Below are 26,205 nucleotides of genomic sequence, written 5' to 3'. Positions count from 1 at the left end.
GTGGCCCCTCAGACCACTTCATTGTAAAATTAATAATTAATATCTTATATTGTAGTTTTTACAGCTCCTGAGATGTCTCATTCAGTGATGTATGTCCTCTCTGTCTCTCTTCCAGACGACTATGCGTCCATGTGTAACCTTCCTCTGGGTGGCGGTCGGCGGCCGTACGGTCATGACGCCCTCGTTGCCGGTCCAGTTCATGAATATGAAGTGAGTCCAGACTATTCACCGTCACCTGAGGAGCAGCCCATCCCATCCTTTTATGAGAATGAAGAGCGTGAGTGTTTCTATTTTCTGCATTTATATCATAACACATCACCAGCTTGAATGATTTTACCCAGAAATCAACGTGTTTTTGTGTCCTCTGTTTATCACTCCACAAACACACTGATTATTCTGTCCAGCAGCAGCAGTGGAAAATAAACAATTTGTGTTCAGGAGAAGCTGCAGCTTCCTCACACGCTTTTAATTTGAAAATTCTTTACGTCGGTGGCCCCGCCCCTTCCTCTACAGCGCCAAGATAGCGACTGAGGTTTTCTCTTTGGAGAGTGAAACACCACATCTTGAGATGGTTTTGTAAGACTAGAAAACCCAAGGACGAGGATGACGGGGTGCTGATGGGAGGGAGGGAGTCTGTAGTTGGTGGAGCTCCAACCCGCCAGTCAAGGATCTGAGAGCTGCTTCTGCAGCTCAAGGTAGAAGTGATGAGCTCCTTTCCATAAAACAAAAGAAATGCTTGAAGTCTGGATGAAACGGTTTGACATCAAAAGAGTTGTTATTGTTGGCTTCAGAAGGTGAAGTGAGGCGTGGTTGGTGGTTGCACATTGAATGGAGAAGTTTAGAGATGGGAGGACGCCACTGATGCTTTGAGCTTCTTTTTAATGGTGGTGATCAAGGAAAGGACAGTTGCTAGGCGACACATCCTTTTAAAAGATGTGATTGGTTGATCCAAAAAACTGCATGTGATGATGAGTCTGTGTGTGATGACTGCTGATGAAGGTTGAACAGACTGCAGTCACCAAACATCATCTCTTTCATGTCTGTGTTCTTGTGCTGTTGAGATCCTCCACAAACATCCTGCAGACAATCTGGAGACTTTCATCCACCTCCTTCAGTCCGAACAATATTTCTGAGCTTGCTCTGGACTTCAGCAGTTTTCTTCTCTGATGAAGAAACTCTTCATGTCCTCCTCCCTCCTTTTTCACTTGAGGAGCTCTCTGTAAAGATAAAACTTGTTCACAAAACATCTTCAAAGATTTACTCTTAACTTTCGGGGAACATTCTGAGAAAACATCACGGCTCTAACAATCTTCTCGGAGTCACGTCCGACGAGTCTCTTGCTTTGACTCAGACATCTACTCATCATTTTTTCTTGCCTGTTTTTACTGCTTCCAACACACCAACATCAAGAAGAGACTGTTCCCTTGTTGCCTGAGTCCCCCCTCCCCTCCCCCTCCACAGGTGCAGTTGTAACAGGACAATCAGTGGTAATGTTGTGGCCAACCAGAGTGCAGCTTCTGACATGTCTGACAGCACTTTGCTGCCATCTTGTGACAACAGTTAGAATGAGACCCTTCAATGGGTGCTGATCCAGTTTCTGGTACTCATTAATACGGTTCAATCATATTTGCATAGCTCCAATTCATTATCATATGTCATCTAAATGCACTTAATGAGGTTGAGACTTTCAGTATTACCAGGAGTATATCAGTTTACCAACGAGTCATCTCGGTTTGAAGTTATGTTTAAGAGCTGGAAATAAAAACTTGAATCAGTTCATCCATCCATCCATCCATCCATCATCTATACCCACTTTATCCTAAACAGGGTCACGGGGGGGGCGGAGCCTATCCCAGCTCACATTGGGTGAAGGCAGGGTTCACCTGGACAGGTCACCAGTCCATCACAGGGACACATAGAGACAGACGGAAACAAAGACCATTCACACCTCAGGGACATTTGTAGAACCACCAGTTAACCTGAGGTTCATGTTTCTGGATGGTGGGAGGAAGCTGGAGAACCGAGAGAACCCACGCAGGCACATGGAGAACATGCAAACTCACACAGGAAGGCTGGGATTCAAACCCAGAACCTTTTTACTGTGAGGTGACCATGCTAACCACTGCACCACTGTGCTGCCCTGAATCAGTTCAGACCCTTTAAAATCTGTTAATGGTGCAACAGGGAAAAGTTCATTTCCAAATTTTCCTATGATGCAAACGTTTTTTGAATCTCAGCCAAAGAGGTCTGATTTACAATCAAAAGTATTTGTTACGTAATAAAGAGGCTTCATAAGCCCAACTGAGAGGTCATTTGTTTACAATGCAGATAGTTTAATTCTCAGTTCACTAGTTTGGTATTAGATTTTTGATTGCATTTTATGCTGCATTAAAAAGACACAAAACATCCTCTTTTGAACTCAAACCTGTATGACTCTGTTTTTGTGCTGCAGATCCATACAAGGCCTTCGAGGGTTTGCAAGCGGAGGAATGTGGGATCCTGAACGGCTGTGAGAACGGTCGGTGTGTGCGGGTTCAGGAGGGTTACACCTGCGACTGCTTGGACGGATTCACCCTGGACATGTCCCGCATGGCCTGCATCGGTAAGACACTCACACTCAACCACAACCAGCAACTCTCCACACATCCTGCTGACGCCTCTTCTTCCTCCGTCCACAGATGTGAATGAGTGTTCGGAACTGAACAGCCACATGTCGCTGTGTAAAAATGCAAAGTGCATCAACACAGTGGGCTCCTACCAGTGTGTGTGTCTGCCGGGCTTCAGGGCCTCCAGCAAACCCAACTACTGCGTGGAGGGAGAAACACACCACACATCCACACACTCGCAGTGAGCACGGACGCACACTGGGGGGCGACAACAGACACCAAAACCACAAACACGAGCAGAGGCTTGTATTACTATACTTGTGAGGATGTCCACTGACTACACTCAGTCACCAAATCCTCAGCAGAAACCTCCAAGTGTTTCGGCATCCAGCAGCTCTCCAACCGGTTCACAGTCAACCAATCAACAGTGACCTGGAGCGACGCCATCAGGGACTGTACCTTTTTAAATCTTAACAATCATTTCCCACAATCAAAATCAAACCTCCAAAAATCGACATTAATCTGATTCTAATGTCAGTTCATCATTTTAAAATGTCTTCAAATCCTTATCTGTCAACTTTACACCTTTATGGATTCTTTACTGTATTTGTTGCATGATATGTTATACTTTCTTCAGTTTAGTGGTTTTCTAATGGGGATATTTTCAGATAAAGACTTCGTAAATGTTTTGAGTAAGAAGAGCCTGATATTGTAAGATGCATACTGACTTCTACAACAACACACGCACAGGCACACAGACACACACACACACACACAGAGACACGCACACAATTTTAACATCCTCTTACTTTAAAATACCGTTGCCGTATTATCATTATTGTTTGGGGATTTTCTGTATGGAAATGTCTTCCATGAAAACAGTCTGTCAGCCTGGTTCCTCTGAAGGTTCCTGGACTGGGAAGGTAAATGTAGAACACTGATGTTAGCAGGCGTCATGTTCGTCATCTATGTTGGCTAATTAGCACGATGATGGGACTGTCAGGAGCTCTGCAGGTGTGTTTGATCCACTTATTTTAAACTCTATACATTACAACTGTTTATCTAAAAAAAGAAAAGTCAGGTTCGCCAAAGTTCTTACAGTTCATCCTGAGAGGAGCATGAACATCTGCATGGACTGGAGACCATGAAAACTATGTAGTAGTGCTAAAGCAAAGGTCAAAGGGTCAACAAAGTCAGTGCATGACTTCATGACAATCCATCCCATAGCTGCGATGCTCCATTTCCAAAGTAAGCTGGACCAAAGCTTGGACTGACCAACAGATGTTTTGGTAGCATGGCTGACCGAGTCCAACCAACAGCTTTTAATCTGCCTGCTGGAGTGACTCGTGTATCACTCCTCTCTCTGGATGACGTCTCGTGTCACTCCTCTCTCTGGATGACGTAGTGTCACATTGATCTCTGCCTCGACGTGATAAATATCAAGAGTCATTTTAAAACGTATTATTAACAGCTGATGAGTCGCTGCCCGACAGCTTTGAACCGATGGAGACGTGTAGATCAGCCAGCGTGTCTTCAAACTGAACTTCACTGAGGAGACAGCTGCTTCTTAAAAGTATAGAAATACAACACACACACACACACACACTTAATCCAAGCCCATATACTCTGCACTGTATAACATCCACACTAAATGAAACATTTACTTGAGATGAAGATTCATTAACGTGGTGCTCACTGTTGTATAAAGTGTATGTTGTTATTTTGTGGAGTTTCATGTGTCATTTAACGGAAGGACAAACCCGATGGACTTGTGCTGGGGGATCCAGGTGTATTTTGTACCCAGTCAGACTGTTTAGTGGATATTTAATTCTGTGAAGAGGCCAGGTGTTGCTCCCTCTGTCTGCTGCTTCTCGTCATCAAACCATGTCAGACGCACATTTTATTGTACTAAAGGAATGCTGATGTAAAGTCTTTTGGAATAAGCTTTTTGTGGGTTTTTGTCTCTTGTGTAACCGTGGTCAGATGCAGTCAGAGGTTCTACCCAGCTGTTACCCAGCTGTTACCTGGTGTCCGTCGCCGTGTGCTCGGAGGGGACGTCCATCTCTTTATTTCTATTTTCTTATCTTCGTTTCACTGCAAAGTCTTGCCAGGTTGTAAAGCTGCTACGGGACAGCGACGGGAGAGAAGAGCCTTGTGTACATTTAAAAAGAAGAGAGGAGAAAACGGCTGATGTATTTGTAATTTGTACATGAATAAATAGCTTTTTCTATGGATTCATATCACAATGTACATTAAACCACGTGATAATAAACCACAAATTGTGATATTTAACGTCCGCTGCTGGTCTGTTGTTACTGTTTGAATCATGTATTCTTCCAGATATTTTGGATGTTTTGTTAACATGCTGTATTTTAAAGAAGACATCCTGGACCTCCTGCTCGTATGTCGTGTGATAGGGAGAGAACTTCCTCTCAATCCAAAATGGCCAACACAGCAGCACGCACATTTTATGGAAAGCGGAAAGGTAAGCCAAATGATGTTTATTTATCGTTTCTTTACGATGATAAAGATATACATGTTCTTGTTTATTCAAATGTTAGCAATAATATTTTTGGGTTCTGAAATCATTTTTGTTATGGAATTATATCCCTTTTATGAAGGTAGTTGTTGTGGACTCGTGTCCAATTCATGTGTCTGACGCACTTACTGAGTCACTGCTGTTTTAGGAGAAAGGACGGAGACCCAAAGGACGCTTCACTGGAGAGTTATCGAATGATGAGAGATGATGAGTTTGAACCCGAGATAGAAGGAAATGATGATGAAGAAGAAGAGGCTAAAGGTGCATACTACAGTTTTATCATATTTTAGATGACACGTTACAGTTTGACAGTTTTATCATATTTTGGACGACATGTTACAGTTTGACAGTTTCATCGTATTTTAGACGACATGTTACAGTTTGACAGTTTTATCATATTTTAGACGACATGTTACAGTTTGACAGTTTTATCATATTTTAGACGACACGGTACAGGTTGATAGTTTTATCATATTTTAGACGACATGTTACAGTTTGACAGTTTTATCATATTTTAGACGACATGTTACAGTTTGACAGTTTTATCATATTTTAGACGACATGGTACAGGTTGATAGTTTTATCATATTTTAGACGACACGTTACAGTTTGACAGTTTGACAGTTTTATCGTATTTTAGACATGTTAGTTTGACAGTTTTATCATATTTTAGACGACATGGTACAGTTTGACAGTTTTATCGTATTTTAGATGACACGTTACAGTTTGATAGTTTTATCATATTTTAGAAGACACGTTACAGTTTGACAGTTTTATCATATTTTAGACGACATGTTACAGTTTGACAGTTTCATCGTATTTTAGACGACATGTTACAGTTTGACAGTTTTATCATATTTTAGACGACATGTTACAGTTTGACAGTTTTATCATATTTTAGACGACATGGTACAGGTTGATAGTTTTATCATATTTCAGACGACACGTTACAGTTTGACAGTTTGACAGTTTTATCGTATTTTAGACATGTTAGTTTGACAGTTTTATCATATTTTAGACGACACGTTACAGTTTGACAGTTTTATCATATTTTAGACGACACGTTACAGTTTGATAGTTTTATCGTGTTAGATGACGCGTTACAGTTTGACAGTTTTATCGTATGTTAGATGACACGTTACAGTTTTATTATATTTTAGACGACACGTTACAGTTTGACAGTTTTATCGTATGTTTGACGACACGTTAGTTTGACAGTTTTATCGTATTTTAGACATGTTACAGTTTGACAGTTTTATCGTATGTTAGACGACATGTTACAGTTTGACAGTTTTATCATATTTTAGACGACATGGTACAGGTTGATAGTTTTATCATATTTTAAATGACACGTTACAGTTTGACAGTTTGACAGTTTTATCGTATTTTAGACATGTTAGTTTGACAGTTTTATCGTATGTTAGACGACAAGTTACAGTTTGACAGTTTTATCGTATTTTAGATGACATGTTACAGTTTGACAGTTTTATCGTATGTTAGACAAGTTACAGTTTGACAGTTTTATCGTATGTTAGACGACATGTTACAGTTTGACAGTTTTATTATATGTTTGACGACATGTTACAGTTTGATAGTTTTATCATATTTTAGACCACACGTTACAGTTTGACAGTTTTATCATATTTTAGACGACATGTTACAGTTTGACAGTTTTATTATATGTTTGACGACATGTTACAGTTTTATCATATTTTAGACGACATGTTACAGTTTGACAGTTTTATCATATTTTAGACGACACGCTAGTTTGACAGTTTTATTATATTTTAGACGACACGTTACAGTTTGACAGTTTTATCATATTTTAGACGACATGTTACAGTTTGTCAGTTTTATCATATTTTAGACGACATGGTACAGGTTGATAGTTTTATCATATTTTAGATGACACGTTACAGTTTGACAGTTTGACAGTTTTATCATATTTTAGACATGTTAGTTTGACGGTTTTATCATATTTTAGACGACATGGTACAGTTTGACAGTTTTATTATATGTTTGATGACATGTTACAGTTTTATTATATTTTAGACGACACGTTACAGTTTGACAGTTTTATCATATGTTTGATGACGTTACAGTTTTATTATATTTTAGACGACACGTTACAGTTTGACAGTTTTATCATATTTTAGACGACACGTTACAGTTTGACAGTTTTATCATATTTTAGACGACATGTTACAGTTTGACAGTTTTATTATATGTTTGACGACACGTTACAGTTTGACAGTTTTATCGTATGTTTGCCGACACGTTAGTTTGACAGTTTTATCATATTTTAGACATGTTACAGTTTGACAGTTTTATCGTATGTTAGACGACATGTTACAGTTTGATCGTTTTATCGTATGTTAGACATGTTACAGTTTGACCGTTTTATCGTATGTTAGACGACACGTTACAGTTTGATAGTTTTATCATATTTTAGATGACACATTACAGTTTGACAGTTTTATTATATTTTAGACGACACGTTATAGTTTGACAGGTTTATCATATTTTAGACGACACGTTACAGTTTGATAGTTTTATCATATTTTAGAAGACACATTACAGTTTGACAGTTTTATCATATTTTAGACGACACGTTACAGTTTGACAGTTTTATCATATTTTAGACGACACGTTACAGTTTGATAGTTTTATCGTGTTAGATGACGCGTTACAGTTTGACAGTTTTATCGTATGTCAGATGACACGTTACAGTTTGACAGTTTTATCATATTTTAGACGACACGTTACAGTTTTATTATATTTTAGACGACACGTTACAGTTTGACAGTTTTATCGTATGTTTGACGACACGTTAGTTTGACAGTTTTATCGTATTTTAGACATGTTACAGTTTGACAGTTTTATCGTATGTTAGACGACACGTTACAGTTTGACAGTTTTATCGTATTTTAGACGACATGTTACAGTTTGACAGTTTTATCATATTTTAGATGACACGTTACAGTTTGACAGTTTGACAGTTTTATCGTATTTTAGACATGTTAGTTTGACAGTTTTATCATATTTTAGACGACATGTTACAGTTTGACCGTTTTATCGTATGTTAGACGACACGTTACAGTTTGATAGTTTTATCATATTTTAGACCACACGTTACAGTTTGACAGTTTTATCATATTTTAGACGACATGTTACAGTTTGACAGTTTTATTATATGTTTGACGACATGCTAGTTTGACAGTTTTATTATATTTTAGACGACACGTTACAGTTTGACAGTTTTATCATATTTTAGACGACTCGCTAGTTTGACAGTTTTATTATATTTTAGACGACACGTTACAGTTTGACAGTTTTATCATATTTTAGATGACATGTTACAGTTTGACATTTTTATTATGTGTTTGACGACATGTTACAGTTTTATTATATTTTCGACGACACGTTACAGTTTGACAGTTTTATCATATTTTAGACGACACGTTACAGTTTGACAGTTTTATCGTATGTTTGACGACACGTTAGTTTGACAATTCTATCGTATTTTTGACATGTTACAGTTTGACAGTTTTATCGTATGTTAGACATGTTACAGTTTGACGGTTTTATCGTATGTTAGACATGTTACAGTTTGACAGTTTTATCGTATTTTAGACATGTTGCAGTTTGACAGTTTTATCGTATGTTAGACGACACGTTACAGTTTGACAGTTTTATCATATTTTAGACGACACGTTACAGTTTTATTATATTTTAGACGACAGGTTACAGTTTGACAGTTTTATCGTATGTTTGACGACACGTTAGTTTGACAGTTTTATCGTATTTTAGACATGTTACAGTTTGACAGTTTTATCGTATGTTAGACGACATGTTACAGTTTGACAGTTTTATCATATTTTAGACGACATGGTACAGGTTGATAGTTTTATCATATTTTAAATGACACGTTACAGTTTGACAGTTTGACAGTTTTATCGTATTTTAGACATGTTAGTTTGACAGTTTTATCATATTTTAGACGACACGTTACAGTTTGACAGTTTTATCGTATTTTAGACGACATGTTACAGTTTGACAGTTTTATCATATTTTAGACGACATGTTACAGTTTGACAGTTTTATCATATTTTAGACGACATGGTACAGGTTGATAGTTTTATCATATTTTAGATGACACGTTACAGTTTGACAGTTTGACAGTTTTATCGTATTTTAGACATGTTACAGTTTGACAGTTTTATCGTATGTTAGACGACACGTTACAGTTTGACAGTTTTATCGTATTTTAGACGACATGTTACAGTTTGACAGTTTTATCATATTTTAGATGACACGTTACAGTTTGACAGTTTGACAGTTTTATCGTATTTTAGACATGTTAGTTTGACAGTTTTATCATATTTTAGACGACATGTTACAGTTTGACCGTTTTATCGTATGTTAGACGACACGTTACAGTTTGATAGTTTTATCATATTTTAGACCACACGTTACAGTTTGACAGTTTTATCATATTTTAGACGACATGTTACAGTTTGACAGTTTTATTATATGTTTGACGACATGCTAGTTTGACAGTTTTATTATATTTTAGACGACACGTTACAGTTTGACAGTTTTATCATATTTTAGACGACACGCTAGTTTGACAGTTTTATTATATTTTAGACGACACGTTACAGTTTGACAGTTTTATCATATTTTAGACGACATGTTACAGTTTGACAGTTTTATCATATTTTAGACGACATGGTACAGGTTGATAGTTTTATCATATTTTAGATGACACGTTACAGTTTGACAGTTTGACAGTTTTATCGTATTTTAGACATGTTAGTTTGACAGTTTTATCATATTTTAGACGACATGGTACAGTTTGACAGTTTTATCGTATTTTACACATGTTAGTTTGACAGTTTTATCATACTTTAGACGACACGGTACAGTTTGACAGTTTTATCATATTTTAGACGACATGGTACAGTTTGACAGTTTTATCGTATTTTAGACATGTTAGTTTGACAGTTTTATCATACCTGAGACGACATGTTACAGTTTGACAGTTTTATCATATTTTAGACGACACGTTACAGTTTGACAGTTTTATCATATTTTAGACGACACGTTACAGTTTGAAAGTTTTATTATATGTTTGACGACATGTTACAGTTTTATTATATTTTCGACGACACGTTACAGTTTGACAGTTTTATCGTATGTTAGACGAGACGTTATAGTTTGATAGTTTTATCATATTTTAGACATGTTACAGTTTGACAGTTTTATCGTATGTTAGACATGTTACAGTTTGACAGTTTTATCGTATTTTAGACATGTTACAGTTTGACAGTTTTATCGTATGTTAGACGACAAGTTACAGTTTGACAGTTTTATCGTATTTTAGATGACATGTTACAGTTTGACAGTTTTATCGTATGTTAGACAAGTTACAGTTTGACAGTTTTATCGTATGTTAGACGACACGTTACAGTTTGATAGTTTTATCATATTTTAGACCACACGTTACAGTTTGACAGTTTTATCATATTTTAGACGACATGTTACAGTTTGACAGTTTTATTATATGTTTGACGACATGTTACAGTTTTATCATATTTTAGACGACATGTTACAGTTTGACAGTTTTATCATATTTTAGACGACACGCTAGTTTGACAGTTTTATTATATTTTAGACGACACGTTACAGTTTGACAGTTTTATCATATTTTAGACGACATGTTACAGTTTGTCAGTTTTATCATATTTTAGACGACATGGTACAGGTTGATAGTTTTATCATATTTTAGATGACACGTTACAGTTTGACAGTTTGACAGTTTTATCATATTTTAGACATGTTAGTTTGACGGTTTTATCATATTTTAGACGACATGGTACAGTTTGACAGTTTTATTATATGTTTGATGACATGTTACAGTTTTATTATATTTTAGACGACACGTTACAGTTTGACAGTTTTATCATATGTTTGATGACGTTACAGTTTTATTATATTTTAGACGACACGTTACAGTTTGACAGTTTTATCATATTTTAGACGACACGTTACAGTTTGACAGTTTTATCATATTTTAGACGACATGTTACAGTTTGACAGTTTTATTATATGTTTGACGACACGTTACAGTTTGACAGTTTTATCGTATGTTTGCCGACACGTTAGTTTGACATTTTTATCATATTTTAGACATGTTACAGTTTGACAGTTTTATCGTATGTTAGACGACATGTTACAGTTTGATCGTTTTATCGTATGTTAGACATGTTACAGTTTGACCGTTTTATCGTATGTTAGACGACACGTTACAGTTTGATAGTTTTATCATATTTTAGATGACACATTACAGTTTGACAGTTTTATTATATTTTAGACGACACGTTATAGTTTGACAGGTTTATCATATTTTAGACGACACGTTACAGTTTGATAGTTTTATCATATTTTAGAAGACACATTACAGTTTGACAGTTTTATCATATTTTAGACGACACGTTACAGTTTGACAGTTTTATCATATTTTAGACGACACGTTACAGTTTGATAGTTTTATCGTGTTAGATGACGCGTTACAGTTTGACAGTTTTATCGTATGTCAGATGACACGTTACAGTTTGACAGTTTTATCATATTTTAGACGACACGTTACAGTTTTATTATATTTTAGACGACACGTTACAGTTTGACAGTTTTATCGTATGTTTGACGACACGTTAGTTTGACAGTTTTATCGTATTTTAGACATGTTACAGTTTGACAGTTTTATCGTATGTTAGACGACACGTTACAGTTTGACAGTTTTATCGTATTTTAGACGACATGTTACAGTTTGACAGTTTTATCATATTTTAGATGACACGTTACAGTTTGACAGTTTGACAGTTTTATCGTATTTTAGACATGTTAGTTTGACAGTTTTATCATATTTTAGACGACATGTTACAGTTTGACCGTTTTATCGTATGTTAGACGACACGTTACAGTTTGATAGTTTTATCATATTTTAGACCACACGTTACAGTTTGACAGTTTTATCATATTTTAGACGACATGTTACAGTTTGACAGTTTTATTATATGTTTGACGACATGCTAGTTTGACAGTTTTATTATATTTTAGACGACACGTTACAGTTTGACAGTTTTATCATATTTTAGACGACACGCTAGTTTGACAGTTTTATTATATTTTAGACGACACGTTACAGTTTGACAGTTTTATCATATTTTAGATGACATGTTACAGTTTGACAGTTTTATTATGTGTTTGACGACATGTTACAGTTTTATTATATTTTCGACGACACGTTACAGTTTGACAGTTTTATCATATTTTAGACGACACGTTACAGTTTGACAGTTTTATCGTATGTTTGACGACACGTTAGTTTGACAATTCTATCGTATTTTTGACATGTTACAGTTTGACAGTTTTATCGTATGTTAGACATGTTACAGTTTGACGGTTTTATCGTATGTTAGACATGTTACAGTTTGACAGTTTTATCGTATTTTAGACATGTTGCAGTTTGACAGTTTTATCGTATGTTAGACGACACGTTACAGTTTGACAGTTTTATCATATTTTAGACGACACGTTACAGTTTTATTATATTTTAGACGACACGTTACAGTTTGACAGTTTTATCGTATGTTTGACGACACGTTAGTTTGACAGTTTTATCGTATTTTAGACATGTTACAGTTTGACAGTTTTATCGTATGTTAGACGACACGTTACAGTTTGACAGTTTTATCGTATTTTAGACGACATGTTACAGTTTGACAGTTTTATCATATTTTAGACGACATGGTACAGTTTGACAGTTTTATTATATGTTTGATGACATGTTACAGTTTTATTATATTTTAGACGACACGTTACAGTTTGACAGTTTTATCATATTTTAGACGACACGTTACAGTTTGACAGTTTTATTATATGTTTGATGACGTTACAGTTTGACAGTTTTATCACATTTTAGACGACATGTTACAGTTTGACAGTTTTATCATATTTTAGACGACATGGTACAGGTTGATAGTTTTATCATATTTTAGACGACACGTTACAGTTTGACAGTTTGACAGTTTTATCGTATTTTAGACATGTTAGTTTGACAGTTTTATCATATTTTAGACGACATGGTACAGTTTGACAGTTTTATCGTATTTTAGACGACACGTTACAGTTTGATAGTTTTATCATATTTTAGAAGACACGTTACAGTTTGACAGTTTTATCATATTTTAGACGACACGTTACATTTTGACAGTTTTATCATATTTTAGATGACATGTTACAGTTTGACAGTTTTATTATGTGTTTGACGACATGTTACAGTTTGACAGTTTTATGATATTTTAGACGACACGTTACAGTTTGATAGTTTTATCGTGTTAGATGACGCGTTACAGTTTGACAGTTTTATCGTATGTTAGATGACACGTTACAGTTTTATTATATTTTAGACGACACGTTACAGTTTGACAGTTTTATCGTATGTTTGACGACACGTTAGTTTGACAGTTTTATCGTATTTTAGACATGTTACAGTTTGACAGTTTTATCGTATGTTAGACATGTTACAGTTTGACAGTTTTATCGTATTTTAGACATGTTACAGTTTGACAGTTTTATCGTATGTTAGACGACAAGTTACAGTTTGACAGTTTTATCGTATTTTAGATGACATGTTACAGTTTGACAGTTTTATCGTATGTTAGACAAGTTACAGTTTGACAGTTTTATCGTATGTTAGACGACACGTTACAGTTTGATAGTTTTATCATATTTTAGACCACACGTTACAGTTTGACAGTTTTATCATATTTTAGACGACATGTTACAGTTTGACAGTTTTATTATATGTTTGACGACATGTTACAGTTTTATCATATTTTAGACGACATGTTACAGTTTGACAGTTTTATCATATTTTAGACGACACGCTAGTTTGACAGTTTTATTATATTTTAGACGACACGTTACAGTTTGACAGTTTTATCATATTTTAGACGACATGTTACAGTTTGTCAGTTTTATCATATTTTAGACGACATGGTACAGGTTGATAGTTTTATCATATTTTAGATGACACGTTACAGTTTGACAGTTTGACAGTTTTATCATATTTTAGACATGTTAGTTTGACGGTTTTATCATATTTTAGACGACATGGTACAGTTTGACAGTTTTATTATATGTTTGATGACATGTTACAGTTTTATTATATTTTAGACGACACGTTACAGTTTGACAGTTTTATCATATGTTTGATGACGTTACAGTTTTATTATATTTTAGACGACACGTTACAGTTTGACAGTTTTATCATATTTTAGACGACACGTTACAGTTTGACAGTTTTATCATATTTTAGACGACATGTTACAGTTTGACAGTTTTATTATATGTTTGACGACACGTTACAGTTTGACAGTTTTATCGTATGTTTGCCGACACGTTAGTTTGACATTTTTATCATATTTTAGACATGTTACAGTTTGACAGTTTTATCGTATGTTAGACGACATGTTACAGTTTGATCGTTTTATCGTATGTTAGACATGTTACAGTTTGACCGTTTTATCGTATGTTAGACGACACGTTACAGTTTGATAGTTTTATCATATTTTAGATGACACATTACAGTTTGACAGTTTTATTATATTTTAGACGACACGTTATAGTTTGACAGGTTTATCATATTTTAGACGACACGTTACAGTTTGATAGTTTTATCATATTTTAGAAGACACATTACAGTTTGACAGTTTTATCATATTTTAGACGACACGTTACAGTTTGACAGTTTTATCATATTTTAGACGACACGTTACAGTTTGATAGTTTTATCGTGTTAGATGACGCGTTACAGTTTGACAGTTTTATCGTATGTCAGATGACACGTTACAGTTTGACAGTTTTATCATATTTTAGACGACACGTTACAGTTTTATTATATTTTAGACGACACGTTACAGTTTGACAGTTTTATCGTATGTTTGACGACACGTTAGTTTGACAGTTTTATCGTATTTTAGACATGTTACAGTTTGACAGTTTTATCGTATGTTAGACGACACGTTACAGTTTGACAGTTTTATCGTATTTTAGACGACATGTTACAGTTTGACAGTTTTATCATATTTTAGATGACACGTTACAGTTTGACAGTTTGACAGTTTTATCGTATTTTAGACATGTTAGTTTGACAGTTTTATCATATTTTAGACGACATGTTACAGTTTGACCGTTTTATCGTATGTTAGACGACACGTTACAGTTTGATAGTTTTATCATATTTTAGACCACACGTTACAGTTTGACAGTTTTATCATATTTTAGACGACATGTTACAGTTTGACAGTTTTATTATATGTTTGACGACATGCTAGTTTGACAGTTTTATTATATTTTAGACGACACGTTACAGTTTGACAGTTTTATCATATTTTAGACGACACGCTAGTTTGACAGTTTTATTATATTTTAGACGACACGTTACAGTTTGACAGTTTTATCATATTTTAGATGACATGTTACAGTTTGACAGTTTTATTATGTGTTTGACGACATGTTACAGTTTTATTATATTTTCGACGACACGTTACAGTTTGACAGTTTTATCATATTTTAGACGACACGTTACAGTTTGACAGTTTTATCGTATGTTTGACGACACGTTAGTTTGACAATTCTATCGTATTTTTGACATGTTACAGTTTGACAGTTTTATCGTATGTTAGACATGTTACAGTTTGACGGTTTTATCGTATGTTAGACATGTTACAGTTTGACAGTTTTATCGTATTTTAGACATGTTGCAGTTTGACAGTTTTATCGTATGTTAGACGACACGTTACAGTTTGACAGTTTTATCATATTTTAGACGACACGTTACAGTTTTATTATATTTTAGACGACACGTTACAGTTTGACAGTTTTATCGTATGTTTGACGACACGTTAGTTTGACAGTTTTATCGTATTTTAGACATGTTACAGTTTGACAGTTTTATCGTATGTTAGACGACACGTTACAGTTTGACAGTTTTATCGTATTTTAGACGACATGTTACAGTTTGACAGTTTTATCATATTTTAGACGACATGGTACAGTTTGACAGTTTTATTATATGTTTGATGACATGTTACAGTTTTATTATATTTTAGACGACACGTTACAGTTTGACAGTTTTATCATATTTTAGACGACACGTTACAGTTTGACAGTTTTATTATATGTTTGATGACGTTACAGTTTGACAGTTTTATCACATTTTAGACGACATGTTACAGTTTGACAGTTTTATCATATTTTAGACGACATGGTACAGGTTGATAGTTTTATCATATTTTAGACGACACGTTACAGTTTGACAGTTTGACAGTTTTATCGTATTTTAGACATGTTAGTTTGACAGTTTTATCATATTTTAGACGACATGGTACAGTTTGACAGTTTTATCGTATTTTAGACGACACGTTACAGTTTGATAGTTTTATCATATTTTAGAAGACACGTTACAGTTTGACAGTTTTATCATATTTTAGACGACACGTTACATTTTGACAGTTTTATCATATTTTAGATGACATGTTACAGTTTGACAGTTTTATTATGTGTTTGACGACATGTTACAGTTTGACAGTTTTATGATATTTTAGACGACACGTTACAGTTTGATAGTTTTATCGTGTTAGATGACGCGTTACAGTTTGACAGTTTTATCGTATGTTAGATGACACGTTACAGTTTTATTATATTTTAGACGACACGTTACAGTTTGACAGTTTTATCGTATGTTTGACGACACGTTAGTTTGACAGTTTTATCGTATTTTAGACATGTTACAGTTTGACAGTTTTATCGTATGTTAGACGACATGTTACAGTTTGACAGTTTTATCATATTTTAGACGACATGGTACAGGTTGATAGTTTTATCATATTTTAAATGACACGTTACAGTTTGACAGTTTGACAGTTTTATCGTATTTTAGACATGTTAGTTTGACAGTTTTATCATATTTTAGACGACACGTTACAGTTTGACAGTTTTATCGTATTTTAGACGACATGTTACAGTTTGACAGTTTTATCATATTTTAGACGACATGTTACAGTTTGACAGTTTTATCATATTTTAGACGACATGGTACAGGTTGATAGTTTTATCATATTTTAGATGACACGTTACAGTTTGACAGTTTGACAGTTTTATCGTATTTTAGACATGTTAGTTTGACAGTTTTATCATATTTTAGACGACACGTTACAGTTTGACAGTTTTATCGTATTTTAGACGACACGTTACAGTTTGACAGTTTTATCATATTTTAGACGACATGTTACAGTTTGACAGTTTTATCATATTTTAGACGACATGGTACAGGTTGATAGTTTTATCATATTTTAGATGACACGTTACAGTTTGACAGTTTGACAGTTTTATCGTATTTTAGACATGTTAGTTTGACAGTTTTATCATATTTTAGACGACATGGTACAGTTTGACAGTTTTATCGTATTTTACACATGTTAGTTTGACAGTTTTATCATACTTTAGACGACACGGTACAGTTTGACAGTTTTATCATATTTTAGACGACATGGTACAGTTTGACAGTTTTATCGTATTTTAGACATGTTAGTTTGACAGTTTTATCATACCTGAGACGACATGTTACAGTTTGACAGTTTTATCATATTTTAGACGACACGTTACAGTTTGACAGTTTTATCATATTTTAGACGACACGTTACAGTTTGAAAGTTTTATTATATGTTTGACGACATGTTACAGTTTTATTATATTTTCGACGACACGTTACAGTTTGACAGTTTTATCGTATGTTAGACGAGACGTTACAGTTTGATAGTTTTATCATATTTTAGACATGTTACAGTTTGACAGTTTTATCGTATGTTAGACATGTTACAGTTTGACAGTTTTATCGTATTTTAGACATGTTACAGTTTGACAGTTTTATCGTATGTTAGACGACAAGTTACAGTTTGACAGTTTTATCGTATTTTAGATGACATGTTACAGTTTGACAGTTTTATCGTATGTTAGACAAGTTACAGTTTGACAGTTTTATCGTATGTTAGACGACACGTTACAGTTTGATAGTTTTATCATATTTTAGACCACACGTTACAGTTTGACAGTTTTATCATATTTTAGACGACATGTTACAGTTTGACAGTTTTATTATATGTTTGACGACATGATACAGTTTTATCATATTTTAGACGACATGTTACAGTTTGACAGTTTTATCATATTTTAGACGACACGCTAGTTTGACAGTTTTATTATATTTTAGACGACACGTTACAGTTTGACAGTTTTATCATATTTTAGACGACATGTTACAGTTTGTCAGTTTTATCATATTTTAGACGACATGGTACAGGTTGATAGTTTTATCATATTTTAGATGACACGTTACAGTTTGACAGTTTGACAGTTTTATCATATTTTAGACATGTTAGTTTGACGGTTTTATCATATTTTAGACGACATGGTACAGTTTGACAGTTTTATTATATGTTTGATGACATGTTACAGTTTTATTATATTTTAGACGACACGTTACAGTTTGACAGTTTTATCATATGTTTGATGACGTTACAGTTTTATTATATTTTAGACGACACGTTACAGTTTGACAGTTTTATCGTATGTTAGACGACACGTTACAGTTTGACAGTTTTATCGTATTTTAGACGACATGTTACAGTTTGACAGTTTTATCATATTTTAGACGACATGGTACAGTTTGACAGTTTTATTATATGTTTGATGACATGTTACAGTTTTATTATATTTTAGACGACACGTTACAGTTTGACAGTTTTATCATATTTTAGACGACACGTTACAGTTTGACAGTTTTATTATATGTTTGATGACGTTACAGTTTGACAGTTTTATCACATTTTAGACGACATGTTACAGTTTGACAGTTTTATCATATTTTAGACGACATGGTACAGGTTGATAGTTTTATCATATTTTAGACGACACGTTACAGTTTGACAGTTTGACAGTTTTATCGTATTTTAGACATGTTAGTTTGACAGTTTTATCATATTTTAGACGACATGGTACAGTTTGACAGTTTTATCGTATTTTAGACGACACGTTACAGTTTGATAGTTTTATCATATTTTAGAAGACACGTTACAGTTTGACAGTTTTATCATATTTTAGACGACACGTTACAGTTTGACAGTTTTATCATATTTTAGATGACATGTTACAGTTTGACAGTTTTATTATGTGTTTGACGACATGTTACAGTTTGACAGTTTTATGATATTTTAGACGACACGTTACAGTTTGATAGTTTTATCGTGTTAGATGACGCGTTACAGTTTGACAGTTTTATCGTATGTTAGATGACACGTTACAGTTTTATTATATTTTAGACGACACGTTACAGTTTGACAGTTTTATCGTATGTTTGACGACACGTTAGTTTGACAGTTTTATCGTATTTTAGACATGTTACAGTTTGACAGTTTTATCGTATGTTAGACGACATGTTACAGTTTGACAGTTTTATCATATTTTAGACGACATGGTACAGGTTGATAGTTTTATCATATTTTAAATGACACGTTACAGTTTGACAGTTTGACAGTTTTATCGTATTTTAGACATGTTAGTTTGACAGTTTTATCATATTTTAGACGACACGTTACAGTTTGACAGTTTTATCGTATTTTAGACGACATGTTACAGTTTGACAGTTTTATCATATTTTAGACGACATGTTACAGTTTGACAGTTTTATCATATTTTAGACGACATGGTACAGGTTGATAGTTTTATCATATTTTAGATGACACGTTACAGTTTGACAGTTTGACAGTTTTATCGTATTTTAGACATGTTAGTTTGACAGTTTTATCATATTTTAGACGACACGTTACAGTTTGACAGTTTTATCGTATTTTAGACGACACGTTACAGTTTGACAGTTTTATCATATTTTAGACGACATGTTACAGTTTGACAGTTTTATCATATTTTAGACGACATGGTACAGGTTGATAGTTTTATCATATTTTAGATGACACGTTACAGTTTGACAGTTTGACAGTTTTATCGTATTTTAGACATGTTAGTTTGACAGTTTTATCATATTTTAGACGACATGGTACAGTTTGACAGTTTTATCGTATTTTACACATGTTAGTTTGACAGTTTTATCATACTTTAGACGACACGGTACAGTTTGACAGTTTTATCATATTTTAGACGACATGGTACAGTTTGACAGTTTTATCGTATTTTAGACATGTTAGTTTGACAGTTTTATCATACCTGAGACGACATGTTACAGTTTGACAGTTTTATCATATTTTAGACGACACGTTACAGTTTGACAGTTTTATCATATTTTAGACGACACGTTACAGTTTGAAAGTTTTATTATATGTTTGACGACATGTTACAGTTTTATTATATTTTCGACGACACGTTACAGTTTGACAGTTTTATCGTATGTTAGACGAGACGTTACAGTTTGATAGTTTTATCATATTTTAGACATGTTACAGTTTGACAGTTTTATCGTATGTTAGACATGTTACAGTTTGACAGTTTTATCGTATTTTAGACATGTTACAGTTTGACAGTTTTATCGTATGTTAGACGACAAGTTACAGTTTGACAGTTTTATCGTATTTTAGATGACATGTTACAGTTTGACAGTTTTATCGTATGTTAGACAAGTTACAGTTTGACAGTTTTATCGTATGTTAGACGACACGTTACAGTTTGATAGTTTTATCATATTTTAGACCACACGTTACAGTTTGACAGTTTTATCATATTTTAGACGACATGTTACAGTTTGACAGTTTTATTATATGTTTGACGACATGATACAGTTTTATCATATTTTAGACGACATGTTACAGTTTGACAGTTTTATCATATTTTAGACGACACGCTAGTTTGACAGTTTTATTATATTTTAGACGACACGTTACAGTTTGACAGTTTTATCATATTTTAGACGACATGTTACAGTTTGTCAGTTTTATCATATTTTAGACGACATGGTACAGGTTGATAGTTTTATCATATTTTAGATGACACGTTACAGTTTGACAGTTTGACAGTTTTATCATATTTTAGACATGTTAGTTTGACGGTTTTATCATATTTTAGACGACATGGTACAGTTTGACAGTTTTATTATATGTTTGATGACATGTTACAGTTTTATTATATTTTAGACGACACGTTACAGTTTGACAGTTTTATCATATGTTTGATGACGTTACAGTTTTATTATATTTTAGACGACACGTTACAGTTTGACAGTTTTATCGTATGTTAGACGACACGTTACAGTTTGATAGTTTTATCATATTTTAGATGACACATTACAGTTTGACAGTTTTATTATATTTTAGACGACACGTTATAGTTTGACAGGTTTATCATATTTTAGACGACACGTTACAGTTTGATAGTTTTATCATATTTTAGAAGACACATTACAGTTTGACAGTTTTATCATATTTTAGACGACACGTTACAGTTTGACAGTTTTATCATATTTTAGACGACACGTTACAGTTTGATAGTTTTATCGTGTTAGATGACGCGTTACAGTTTGACAGTTTTATCGTATGTCAGATGACACGTTACAGTTTGACAGTTTTATCATATTTTAGACGACACGTTACAGTTTTATTATATTTTAGACGACACGTTACAGTTTGACAGTTTTATCGTATGTTTGACGACACGTTAGTTTGACAGTTTTATCGTATTTTAGACATGTTACAGTTTGACAGTTTTATCGTATGTTAGACGACACGTTACAGTTTGACAGTTTTATCGTATTTTAGACGACATGTTACAGTTTGACAGTTTTATCATATTTTAGACGACATGTTACAGTTTGACAGTTTTATCATATTTTAGATGACACGTTACAGTTTGACAGTTTGACAGTTTTATCGTATTTTAGACATGTTAGTTTGACAGTTTTATCATATTTTAGACGACATGTTACAGTTTGACCGTTTTATCGTATGTTAGACGACACGTTACAGTTTGATAGTTTTATCATATTTTAGACCACACGTTACAGTTTGACAGTTTTATCATATTTTAGACGACATGTTACAGTTTGACAGTTTTATTATATGTTTGACGACATGCTAGTTTGACAGTTTTATTATATTTTAGACGACACGTTACAGTTTGACAGTTTTATCATATTTTAGACGACACGCTAGTTTGACAGTTTTATTATATTTTAGACGACACGTTACAGTTTGACAGTTTTATCATATTTTAGATGACATGTTACAGTTTGACAGTTTTATTATGTGTTTGACGACATGTTACAGTTTTATTATATTTTCGACGACACGTTACAGTTTGACAGTTTTATCATATTTTAGACGACACGTTACAGTTTGACAGTTTTATCGTATGTTTGACGACACGTTAGTTTGACAATTCTATCGTATTTTTGACATGTTACAGTTTGACAGTTTTATCGTATTTTAGACATGTTGCAGTTTGACAGTTTTATCGTATGTTAGACGACACGTTACAGTTTGACAGTTTTATCATATTTTAGACGACACGTTACAGTTTTATTATATTTTAGACGACACGTTACAGTTTGACAGTTTTATCGTATGTTTGACGACACGTTAGTTTGACAGTTTTATCGTATTTTTGACATGTTACAGTTTGACAGTTTTATCGTATGTTAGACATGTTACAGTTTGACGGTTTTATCGTATGTTAGACATGTTACAGTTTGACAGTTTTATCGTATTTTAGACATGTTGCAGTTTGACAGTTTTATCGTATGTTAGACGACACGTTACAGTTTGACAGTTTTATCATATTTTAGACGACACGTTACAGTTTTATTATATTTTAGACGACACGTTACAGTTTGACAGTTTTATCGTATGTTTGACGACACGTTAGTTTGACAGTTTTATCGTATTTTAGACATGTTACAGTTTGACAGTTTTATCGTATGTTAGACGACACGTTACAGTTTGACAGTTTTATCGTATTTTAGACGACATGGTACAGTTTGACAGTTTTATTATATGTTTGATGACATGTTACAGTTTTATTATATTTTAGACGACACGTTACAGTTTGACAGTTTTATCATATTTTAGACGACACGTTACAGTTTGACAGTTTTATTATATGTTTGATGACGTTACAGTTTTATTATATTTTAGACGACACGTTACAGTTTGACAGTTTTATCATATTTTAGACGACACGTTACAGTTTGACAGTTTTATCATATTTTAGACGACATGTTACAGTTTGACAGTTTTATCGTATGTTTGCCGACACGTTAGTTTGACAGTTTTATCGTATTTTAGACATGTTACAGTTTGACAGTTTTATCGTATGTTAGACGACATGTTACAGTTTGATCGTTTTATCGTATGTTAGACATGTTACAGTTTGACCGTTTTATCGTATGTTAGACGACACGTTACAGTTTGATAGTTTTATCATATTTTAGACGTGTTACAGTTTGACAGTTTTATCGTATGTTAGATAAGTTACAGTTTGACAGTTTTATCGTATGTTAGACGACACGTTACAGTTTGATAATTTTATCGTATTTTAGACCACACGTTACAGTTTGACAGTTTTATCATATTTTAGACGACATGTTACAGTTTGACAGTTTTATTATATGTTTGACGACACGCTAGTTTGACAGTTTTATTATATTTTAGACGACACGTTACAGTTTGACAGTTTTATCATATTTTAGACGACACGTTACAGTTTGACAGTTTTATCATATTTTAGACGACATGTTACAGTTTGACAGTTTTATTATATGTTTGACGACATGTTACAGTTTTATTATATTTTCGACGACACGTTACAGTTTGACAGTTTTATCATATTTTAGACGACATGTTACAGTTTGACAGTTTTATTATATGTTTGACGACATGTTACAGTTTTATTATATTTTAGACGACACGTTACAGTTTGACAGTTTTATCATATTTTAGATGACATGTTACAGTTTGACAGTTTTATTATGTGTTTGACGACATGTTACAGTTTTATTATATTTTCGACGACACGTTACAGTTTGACAGTTTTATCATATTTTAGACGACACGTTACAGTTTGACAGTTTTATCGTATGTTTGACGACACGTTAGTTTGACAATTCTATCGTATTTTTGACATGTTACAGTTTGACAGTTTTATCGTATGTTAGACATGTTACAGTTTGACAGTTTTATCGTATGTTAGACATGTTACAGTTTGACAGTTTTATCGTATTTTAGACATGTTGCAGTTTGACAGTTTTATCGTATGTTAGACGACATGTTACAGTTTGACAGTTTTATTGTATTTTAGACGACATGTTACAGTTTGACAGTTTTATTGTATTTTAGACGACATGTTACAGTTTGACAGTTTTGTCGTATGTTAGACGACAAGTTACAGTTTGACAGTTTTATCGTATTTTAGATGACATGTTTCAGTTTGACAGTTTTATTATATGTTTGACGACATGTTACAGTTTTATTATATTTTAGACGACACGTTACAGTTTGACAGTTTTATCATATGTTTGACGACACGTTATTTTGACAGTTTTATCATTTGTTTGACGACACGTTAGTTTGACAGTTTTATCGTATTTTAGACATGTTACAGTTTGACAGTTTTATCGTATGTTAGACGACATGTTACAGTTTGATCATTTTATCGTATGTTAGACATGTTACAGTTTGACAGTTTTATCGTATGTTAGACGACACGTTACAGTTTGATAGTTTTATCATATTTTAGACATTTTACAGTTTGACAGTTTTATCGTATGTTAGACAAGTTATAGTTTGACAGTTTTATCATATTTTAGATGACATGTTACAGTTTGACAGTTTTATCATATTTTAGAAGACACGTTACAGTTTGACAGTTTTATTATATGTTTGACGACATGTTACAGTTTTATCATATTTTAGACGACATGTTACAGTTTGACAGTTTTATCATATTTTAGATGACATGTTACAGTTTGACAGTTTTATTATGTGTTTGACGACATGTTACAGTTTGACAGTTTTATGATATTTTAGACGACACGTTACAGTTTGATAGTTTTATCGTGTTAGATGACGCGTTACAGTTTGACAGTTTTATCGTATGTTAGATGACACGTTACAGTTTTATTATATTTTAGACGACACGTTACAGTTTGACAGTTTTATCGTATGTTTGACGACACGTTAGTTTGACAGTTTTATCGTATTTTAGACATGTTACAGTTTGACAGTTTTATCGTATGTTAGACGACATGTTACAGTTTGACAGTTTTATCATATTTTAGACGACATGGTACAGGTTGATAGTTTTATCATATTTTAAATGACACGTTACAGTTTGACAGTTTGACAGTTTTATCGTATTTTAGACATGTTAGTTTGACAGTTTTATCATATTTTAGACGACACGTTACAGTTTGACAGTTTTATCGTATTTTAGACGACACGTTACAGTTTGACAGTTTTATCATATTTTAGACGACATGTTACAGTTTGACAGTTTTATCATATTTTAGACGACATGGTACAGGTTGATAGTTTTATCATATTTTAGATGACACGTTACAGTTTGACAGTTTGACAGTTTTATCGTATTTTAGACATGTTAGTTTGACAGTTTTATCATATTTTAGACGACATGGTACAGTTTGACAGTTTTATCGTATTTTACACATGTTAGTTTGACAGTTTTATCATACTTTAGACGACACGGTACAGTTTGACAGTTTTATCATATTTTAGACGACATGGTACAGTTTGACAGTTTTATCGTATTTTAGACATGTTAGTTTGACAGTTTTATCATACCTGAGACGACATGTTACAGTTTGACAGTTTTATCATATTTTAGACGACACGTTACAGTTTGACAGTTTTATCATATTTTAGACGACACGTTACAGTTTGAAAGTTTTATTATATGTTTGACGACATGTTACAG

General features: G+C 33.5%; 1 protein-coding gene across 4 annotated transcripts in view; it reads left to right on the top strand.

Moving 5' to 3' along the window:
* Nucleotides 1-4,893, top strand: part of ltbp1 (latent transforming growth factor beta binding protein 1) — a 145,711-nt gene extending 140,818 nt beyond the window's left edge. For all 4 annotated transcript variants that reach the window (XM_069141860.1, XM_069141859.1, XM_069141858.1 and 1 more), the window contains 3 exons: nucleotides 116-277; nucleotides 2,453-2,602; nucleotides 2,679-4,893. In XM_069141860.1, coding sequence (XP_068997961.1) covers nucleotides 116-277; nucleotides 2,453-2,602; nucleotides 2,679-2,851 — 485 coding nt within the window. In that variant the 3' untranslated portion in view covers nucleotides 2,852-4,893. The remainder of the gene's footprint in view (nucleotides 1-115; nucleotides 278-2,452; nucleotides 2,603-2,678) is intronic.
* Nucleotides 4,894-26,205: the final 21,312 nt, after the last annotated feature.

This window comes from Embiotoca jacksoni, unplaced genomic scaffold (assembly GCF_022577435.1).
Source record: "Embiotoca jacksoni isolate LCO1_2020_lvr unplaced genomic scaffold, fEmbJac1.0.p SCAF_92, whole genome shotgun sequence".
In the NCBI taxonomy this organism is placed as follows: Eukaryota; Metazoa; Chordata; class Actinopteri; family Embiotocidae; genus Embiotoca; species Embiotoca jacksoni.
Note: the sequence above shows the minus strand (reverse complement) of the source record. Positions and strands in the feature narration are given on the sequence as shown.